The sequence below is a fragment of the Lactuca virosa genome, chromosome 4, assembly GCF_052849685.1.
Source record: "Lactuca virosa cultivar CGN04683 chromosome 4, Lactuca_virosa_CGN04683_v6, whole genome shotgun sequence".
In the NCBI taxonomy this organism is placed as follows: Eukaryota; Viridiplantae; Streptophyta; class Magnoliopsida; order Asterales; family Asteraceae; genus Lactuca; species Lactuca virosa.
Window position 1 is genome coordinate 535,057,370 of NC_136429.1, and position 8,670 is coordinate 535,066,039.

Here is an 8,670-nt window from a genome sequence, read left to right on the forward strand (position 1 = left end):
GGTGGTGGCAGGCGGTGGTGATGGATGGTGGAGGTGGGTGGTGGTCGCAGGTGGTAGTGGTTGGGTGGTGATGGTGGTGGCGGGTGGTGGTGGTGGGTGGTGGTGGGTAGTGATGGGTGGTGGGTGGTGATGGGTGGTGGTGGTTAGTGATGGGTGGTGGTGGCGGGTGGTGGTGGTGGAGGGTTGTGTTGGTTGGGTGGTGAGTGGTGTTAGTTAGTTAGTTTTTTAATTGTTTGTAACTATTTTTTGATTTATATGAATATTATTTTATAATTTTAATTAAAAAATTGTGTGGTTCAAATTTGTTCTCAAATGTTCTCATGATAAGAAATGTTCTCGATTGAACGCTCCTATATATATATATATATATATATATATATATATATATATATATATAATCTCTTATTTTCTCCACAAAGAAAAATGTGTTATTCTACGAACTTATGCTAATAATAATATAATATACTTGAATCGATCAGATAACGCTAACAGTGAGTAATTCAACATTTTAAATTACTAAAATCTGTTGGGTGTTGCAATAAGGAAAAAAAAAAAAGTAAAGAAGTGAAAAATGAAAATCATATCAAAGAGGGTGTATAAAGAGGTCCCACAACCAACCCAGCCTCGGGTTAGCTTATTTTGTCAGCCAAGTAGAGAGAGAGAGAGAGAGAGAGAGAGAGAGAGGAAGAGGCGTTCTAACAGTGAGAGCGGAAGGTAGCGAAGGGCGAAGGCGGAGAAACAAATGGATCCAGACGCTTTGTCGAAAGCATTCGTGGAGCATTACTACTCCACCTTCGATACCAGTCGCGCTGGTTTAGCTAACCTTTACCAAGAGACTTCCATGTTGACTTTTGAAGGTCAGAAGATCCAAGGCTCTCAGAACATCGTTAACAAGCTCACATCTCTCCCTTTCCAGCAGTGCAAACATACCATCACCACCGTCGATTGCCAGCCTTCTGGACCTGCCGGCGGTATGCTCGTCTTTGTCAGCGGCAATCTCCAACTTTCCGGAGAGCAACACGCTCTTAAGTTCAGTCAGGTCTTTCATCAACCACCTTATCCTTTCAATTATGTATCCTTTCCCCTAATTCTGGATCTGATTATTTGCTTTCTATGCATAATTGATGCTCAGATTTAGATCATCAGATACTCTAATCAAACTTTCAAACGTTAATTAAGTAATCAGAAAAATCTGGATTTAATGTTCTAGCATACGACTAGTATCGCTTAAAGTTTCATAGAGACTGCTCACTGCTCCTTCGCGTATGGAATTGATAATTGATCGTTCTAAAGAATGCTCCTGCTCGTCTGCGTGTATCAGTAGTAGTAGCTTAGAATTCCATTAAGAAATGAGTGCACCTCTGGCTCATAAAATTGGGCACTAGTTTACAGTTTTAACGGGAACACTCATATTGCATGTCGATTGTCATTTGCACACGATAAGACCGAATCCTATTACTTGTCATTGGAACTCTTTACCTTCCATCCGAAAACTAGTGGTTCACCTATTATTTTCTTCACTAGAGTTGTTTTTCAACTTTATATACATTTTATTATTATTCGTATATAGTATACACAACTGAATTCTTGCCATCTTCTATTACTTGTCATCAACACTGTATAGTTGTCTCATCAAACTTGATTTTGATGTAATTATTACAAAAATGATAGACTTGCTGTTATATGTTGTTGGAAGAGCCCAAGATGGGTTTCAGCTCTAAAACGTAGCCAAAAAAGAAAATTCTGAGTCTGCAAATGCATCTAATTGTTGCATATCTAGATATGTGAAATGTTGTAGTTTTGGGAGAATGAGATAGCCATAATAGGTAGTTCCATGTGTAATCTTGAGATCTGATATCTTACGTAGTTATTGTGGAGCTTTTAGAATATAAGAATATATATATATCTGTTATAAATTTGAGAGTCATAGGCTCATAGCTGATGACGATATACATACAGAGAAGGGAATAGAGTTTTAGAAGTTGTTTGTTTATGTTTTTAAGGGTTGTGTATGTGTGTGTGCAGATGTTCCATTTGATGCCAACAGCACAAGGAAGCTTTTATGTGTACAATGACATATTCCGCTTGAACTATGCTTGAGGTTTGGTTTGATTTGATTTGGGTCTGTATGTCTACAACTACAACCAAAGGTGGGCCCAATTCCAGAATGTGGTTATTTACTTTTTGGTGTTTTTAAGATATCATTGAACCATCCGAAAGAAACTTCTATTTTATGACTCTTGCCTATTTGATAACTGTAATTTGATGAATTGGTTTGGTTGTATATGGCTTGGCTTGGCTACTTGTTAAATGTTGTTGAAATTAAGCACACACTACTACAGTGTTCGCTTTTTTGTTGTTTCATATTCGTAAGTTGGAGCACAGTAGTAGGTATCAGGACTAAGTTTGAATCAACTGATGACATTTGTGTTGTGGTAGGCTGGTAAGCAAAGCATGATCTTGACTTTGTTTAAACTATAAATTTGCATTGAAGGATCAAAACAAGGATGGATTTAGTATTTACACATGCTGGGTTAAGAAAATGAAATAGAACAAAGATTGGTAAAAATTTCATGATTTGTGTCGTAATTGAGTGGGATTATTTAGTTATGTTTAAGTACGCGTCCAAAACTGGTTGGAATGATGTCATGTCATGGGTAGCTACTGTCCAAAACTGTCTTTAAACTGTCAAGTTTCACAAGTATCTTTGGGCTCTTTTAGTTCTCAAAAATTGAGCATACCGACCATATGCATCAATTTAGACAATAAGGACGTTTCATTGTCAAAACTCAAAACATGTCATGTTGTTTACTTTGGTTTATCTCCGAACAAATTTCTATTTGCCCGTCATATTCGTGATAAATATTGGGATCCAAAACCAAAATATTATTTTACTGAGTTATACAACCTTCAATTATATAGCCCAATTAGTCTGGAATTACTTTTTTTTTTTTTTTTTTTTTTTTTTTTTTTTTTTTTTTTTATTGCTACCAACGCTATCATAATTCATTTGATGCTTCCATCAAACACTAAACACTGTCGTGTTGGTTTCCAACTGACTATAACAAAAAACGATTATAAAATATCTGGATTTCGAATTTATGAAATCAAATTATGTTTCTTTCCATGAAATATGGTGCTTTTATCAAATTAAAAAGATTTACTAAAGATACTTGAAAATAATGCAAGACAGAAACTGAGAAACATATGTTTATTATTCTAATTTTTGGTGGAAAGTTTAAAGCCCTATTCATTATTTTAATTTATTATTAAATACCTATTGAATTAAATTTATACATAAAAGTAACAACTTTGTTTATGGTTTTTACTTTTTTACAAAAAAGGCAAACCAACCTAAAACTCTGTTATTCAGAATAGTTGTGGTTTTTTAGTTATCAATTTTTGCACACCATTAGTTAGTAGTTACAAGTTGCTACTTGCTACCGACTCACCATTATTCACTGTAGAAAGGACGGACGTCGATACTGCAAAAATAATTGCAACATTTTTTACAATTCTGAATCACAATCTCACAATCCTCTTCCTTTTTCAGCAACTGTTACGGGAACATATTTTCTATACTCTCTAATATATATATGGTAAAAAAATATATCTATTCAAACATTTTTTTTTTTTTTTTGTTTTTGTTTCTGGAGATCTTAAAGTTAGCTACGACTGGAGTTTGTTGTTCCTTAGCATAGCAAGAAAATACACAAAAAGGAAAGGAAAGGAAAGGAATATGGTATGGGTTGATATAAAAGTTGTAAAGAGAAAGAGAAATTACAAGAGTTGTTATTAATAAGCTGTACAATACAATAGCAGTAACTGGTGCTTGCTAAGCATAAATATGTATGTCTAGTATGACAAGAAGCAGAATAAGAAACAAACCATAGAGCACTGCATGAAGTAACATGGAGATTACACTCGTCTTCATGTTCATGAAACCAATTGGCGATTCATTCCCAGGCATCTGAAACACCAGCCCTGGTGCTAGAAACGCAAACAGAGCTGCAGCTACGATAGGAGCCGCCCAGTCATGCATTATGATTTATAATTGTCTCAGATCAACAACAACAAAACAAGAATACGAGAAGAAACTAAGAAGAAGATGCCATTTTCATGTCTTGATAGATGGGGCAGGGGTAGAAATGGAATGGGAATCTGATAAAGGTAAAGAAGAAAGAAAAAGCATCCAGCCACTTTTTGTGCGTGTTTTATGGTGGTGGTGGTAGGAAAAGGTAATAAGGCTTTATCTATCAATCGCATCAATTAGGGGACACAAGCTACCTTTTTCTTTCTTTAATTCAGTAATAAACATTTGGGAACAACAAACAAATATGATTGATAAACGGAAAACGGTTTTCATTAGATGTACAAGTTTAATCCTCACAAGAAAACGAGAGGACTTGTGGTGCTTCGTTTTCCAGAGAGAATCCTTCGGTCCGAAAGTGAATCATCCCAATTAAATGATTATCATTATTATTATTATTATTATTATTATTATTATTAGTGTAACCGCTGCTATTCAGTCCTGTTACATAATTTGGTAAGGGAAGATGTGGAATAGTGAAGTAGTTTGGGTTTGGGGCGGTGTTATTTGACAGAAGAGAGAGAGCACCATTGGCATTGGGATTGGGCTTGGGCTTGGGCTTGGGCTTGGGCTTGGGTTCAAATAATGTTTGTCCTACTGATGCATCAGAGTCAGGGGTGCCCAAAAGGAATGGGAACTTTTTCTCCCTTGAGGATGATGATGACGATGATGATGATGGTGTGACTATGTTTTGCTTGTTTAACTTTTCTTTATCGGTGGGCCTGGGCCAGGGCCATCTCATTCCCAGGGGACTGCTACAAGTTGTGTATGCTGGTGAACCACCAAACCGCACCAGTTTTGTACCTGTAATCAAATGTAATGTAATTTACAGCAATAATAATTAAGTAAACACACACATATTTGTGTTTGTGTTTAAATCTGAATTGTGATTCACAAACCTGGATAATTGGTGAAAAAGGTCTCATACATGGATGATTGTATCCCCCTTGGTTTCCTCCTACGCCTGTTGTGACCATCAAGACGCTTCCTACAACTCCGCTTCACTTCATCAAATTCCCCAACTGAATGGAATCTATCAAATGCACCTTCAACTCATCAATCACTCTCCTTGTTTCTCTACATATACACACTAAACTAAGGGCTTGTTTTTTTTCCCTATTAAGTCTTGTATGGGTAACCAAAATGTTTTTTTGTTAAATTGATACCCGCCAAAGTTTGAGGGTTCAAGTAAGAATAGAGTATGGGGTGTGTGAGTTCCCCTTCTAAAAATGAGTCTTGTATGGGTAAAATAGTTGTTTGAATAACATGTTGATTACATAAAGTTTGTTTTTTTTCCTAGATTTAATAAAACCATCTTTTAACTTTACATTATTTTTTTTGTAGCAATATTATCAATTTTTATGTTGGATGAAAGAAGAAGAAGTGCAAATAGGTAATGCCTTAATACATTAAGCCAGATTTTTTGGCTTTAACCCATTAAGCCAGGTCATTAAGATAGCTGTCCAGATTAAGTGCTTAACCAATTAAGCTCGTTAAATTGAAAAAAAAAAAAAAAAAATCCCCTGGCTAATATGTATGGAAACAGAAAGCAAGGCAAATAAAAGGGTTATGGAGGGAGTACCTACTGCACTGCTGGCAAAACCTTTGGTGTTTGCCAGCTATGGCGACAACTGGTGTCTTGGAATGAGCTTCACAAACCCTATGCCGCCGATGATAGTCTCTGCATCTACTGAGGTCCGCTGTGCATCCATCCACTAAACATGACACACCATCCCCACGTGGCTTCTTGGTTGGTTCGGAAGAAGTGGTTGAACTTGAACCCAATGTTATACCAGAGTCCACAGAGAAAGCCTCAGCCTCCATATTTTGATTATTTTCCATCACCTGCTGCAGCACATCAAACTCATCTCTCTCCAGTTCACTCAAGTACGACGATGCTTTCAAAACCCAATCCATAATCCCTAAAACTTCAACTTACAACCACCTGAAACTGAAAACGCACAGCACATGAAATAGCTTCATCTTATATCAGATCATAATTTGACAATTTTGAGGAATCTAATATATATGACGATCACATGGTAGCCACGCCCACGAGTGTATCAGAAAAGCTGGAAAAAAGTGAAAACGAACACAGAGAACATGGGAGCCACTCATAAGAATCAAAATTGCAAAAAGGTGAGAGAGGTATAAAGAACTTACAAAAACGAAGGAAGAAAGTTGATTCTTTCTTGAAATTTGCTAATTTCACCAACACCTGACATTTATTTCCAACTCCAACATAAATATATAAACCAGTATTTTAATCAAGCCAAGAGAGAGGGAGAAGGAGAAGAAGCCAATGATGAGTCGTGATTGATTGAGAGGGAGTTACATTACAATTACATACATATAATTTTTAATGGCACACATGCAGATAAAGGCAACAGGAAGTTAAAGGAGGACCATTTCAGAAAGAGAGATTTGCTATGTAGTTTTCTGCCTCCCAAATGGTCCCCTGCGCTCAGGATTTTCAATTCAAAACCGGGAGCAGTTGAAGATGATGTTGATGTTAATGATTATCATTTATCAAACACATATACACACACACAGACGGAGGCTTGAAGTGAAAAATTGGGGTTGAGGAAGAAAGGCGAGGGCTTTCGTCGTCTTTTTCATCAAAGACCAACTCCATTCTTCGTAATACCTTCTTTTATCACACTTTTATGGATTTCTGATTTCAGCTTGATCATGTTTAAAATTGGTAATAATTTATCATGTTTTAACTAAAGTATTTAATTTGAGAAGTGACAAAAAAACAAAACTCATCTCTCTCCCATCGCACTCCATCTCAATTCAGCTCCGCTTTCCTTCTCCATGTCCTTGTCAAGGTCAACAACATCAATAAGAAAGCAATAAATAAAAAGATCGTATCCAAATACGATTTTACCTCTCTTTAATAAACACAAGAATAGCATCCTATTCCTAGGTATGAATCCATGGCCATAAACATAACAATAAGAGTATTGTTTGAATCAAATGCTCATATTACTTCATCCGAATAGAATTATAAAATTTTAAATATTCTTTCGTCCTAATATGAATAGGGTTTGGTTTTAAGTTTTTTATATAATTAAGAGTGTTTCAGAGTGCTTAGGGCCGTAAATGACTGAACTAACACGAACTAATGGTCTGTTCATGTTTGTTCGTTTAAGTTAGCCGAACAAACGTACCAATACGAACAGATAAACTGACAAGTTTTCCTATTTATGTTCGTTCGTTTAACAAGTTACATTGTTCATGTTCGTTCGTTTATGTTCGTGAACATGCTAAACGAACAAAGATAAACAAATACAATTGAACATATATGAATATAAACAAACATATAATATAGTAACGTAATAATAAACAATTGAACATATATAAACATAAATAAACTTAAACAAACGAACATAAACAAAACGTAAACGAATGTTCACGAACATAAATGAACGAACAAGACCATTGTTCAAGTTCGTTCGTTTAACTAAACGAACGAGAATTTGTGATCATGTTCGTTCATTTATTAAATAAACAAACATAAACGAACATCTCACCGAATGGTTCGCCGAACGTTCGGTTCATTTACAGCTATAGGAGTGCTTATTCAAATTCATTAGACATTATTTTTGATAAAAATGTTTATTAGCTTATGTGGTGATAAAAATATTTAAGAAAAATATTTTGGATTAATTTATATGTCAAGAAGCTATAAGTGATAAACCATTTAAAAATAATGTATTTTGGTTGGCTTATAGTTATTTTATAGTTATTTTAAGTAAATAAGTTGTTGGTGATCTTAGTGTCACAAGACATTTTGTGTAATTGGAACTAATATGTTAACTAAGGGGCTTATGATTTGTACTCTATATTATATGTTTGGTGAGTGCGGAGTGCACGTATGTATAAGACCGACTTATAAGTCGGTACGACAAAATGGTGGGGTCAAGGGGGTCGTGCCCCCTTGCGAGGTCCTAGGGAAGATCCCCTGGCGGTCTTCGAAAATTTGAATTAGTATCATTATGGAAAATCTGAATTCTAATGGGTGATTGTGGTAAAATTGACAAATCTCGTCAGTTTCGGAAACCATTAAAAATGCCATTAATTCTGTGATTTACTTAACTAATTTAGAGGACGGAAACCCTAATTGTCAAGCATAGATACGACTCTTCTCTAGAGTCGACCACACCCTTCTCAACTCTCTTCTTCTCTGACGAACTCATAATTCTCTTGCAATTTGTGTAACATCCCAAAAACCAAGGTAAAATCTTCATTTCCAAAATACATTTTCATAAAATTCATAGAATAATCGAACATTGTTTCCAAAACAAAATCATAGATATCAAAGTATCAATATCATCTCTCAAAACATAAATCAGCAGGAGGATGTGTACGATCACGCCTTCGCCTTGCCTTGATCATCTAAATACCTAAAAATATTCAAATCCACAATTGTAAGCCAAAGCTTAGTGAGTTCCTCCAATATACCTCACACAACAATACACATACAATGCATGCACACATGATCCTACAGTCTACCTAGATAGCCTCGTAAGGCCTACAAGATGCTTGCATCGCTCTATCGAGCCTGCAGTCTACTG

The 8,670-nt window shown here is 35.7% G+C and overlaps 3 protein-coding genes across 4 annotated transcripts; 1 reads left to right on the top strand and 2 right to left on the bottom strand.

Moving 5' to 3' along the window:
* Positions 1-612: 612 nt before the first annotated feature.
* LOC145109589 (nuclear transport factor 2B-like) lies at positions 613-2,364 on the top strand. Its single transcript, XM_079046784.1, has 2 exons — positions 613-1,039; positions 2,026-2,364. The coding sequence occupies exons 1-2, from the start codon at positions 743-745 to the stop codon at positions 2,098-2,100; spliced, it is 372 nt and encodes a 123-aa protein (XP_078902910.1). The 5' UTR covers positions 613-742; the 3' UTR covers positions 2,101-2,364.
* Positions 2,365-3,729: 1,365 nt separating this feature from the next.
* On the bottom strand, positions 3,730-4,334 carry LOC145109590 (uncharacterized). The gene has a single exon (XM_079046785.1). It carries the CDS (start codon positions 4,040-4,042, stop codon positions 3,836-3,838), a length of 207 nt encoding a protein of 68 aa, XP_078902911.1. The 5' UTR covers positions 4,043-4,334; the 3' UTR covers positions 3,730-3,835.
* LOC145109588 (squamosa promoter-binding-like protein 2) lies at positions 4,270-6,909 on the bottom strand. Of its 2 annotated transcripts, none has more exons than XM_079046782.1 (4): positions 6,441-6,909; positions 5,673-6,308; positions 4,990-5,123; positions 4,270-4,894 (listed from the first exon to the last, which is right to left on the bottom strand). In XM_079046782.1, exons 2-4 carry the CDS (start codon positions 6,005-6,007, stop codon positions 4,380-4,382), a joined length of 984 nt encoding a protein of 327 aa, XP_078902908.1. In that variant the 5' UTR covers positions 6,008-6,308; positions 6,441-6,909; the 3' UTR covers positions 4,270-4,379. The 2 variants fall into 2 exon arrangements, with proteins under 2 accessions (XP_078902908.1, XP_078902907.1); XM_079046781.1 differs by having other exon boundaries at positions 5,673-6,041; positions 6,254-6,909.
* Positions 6,910-8,670: the final 1,761 nt, after the last annotated feature.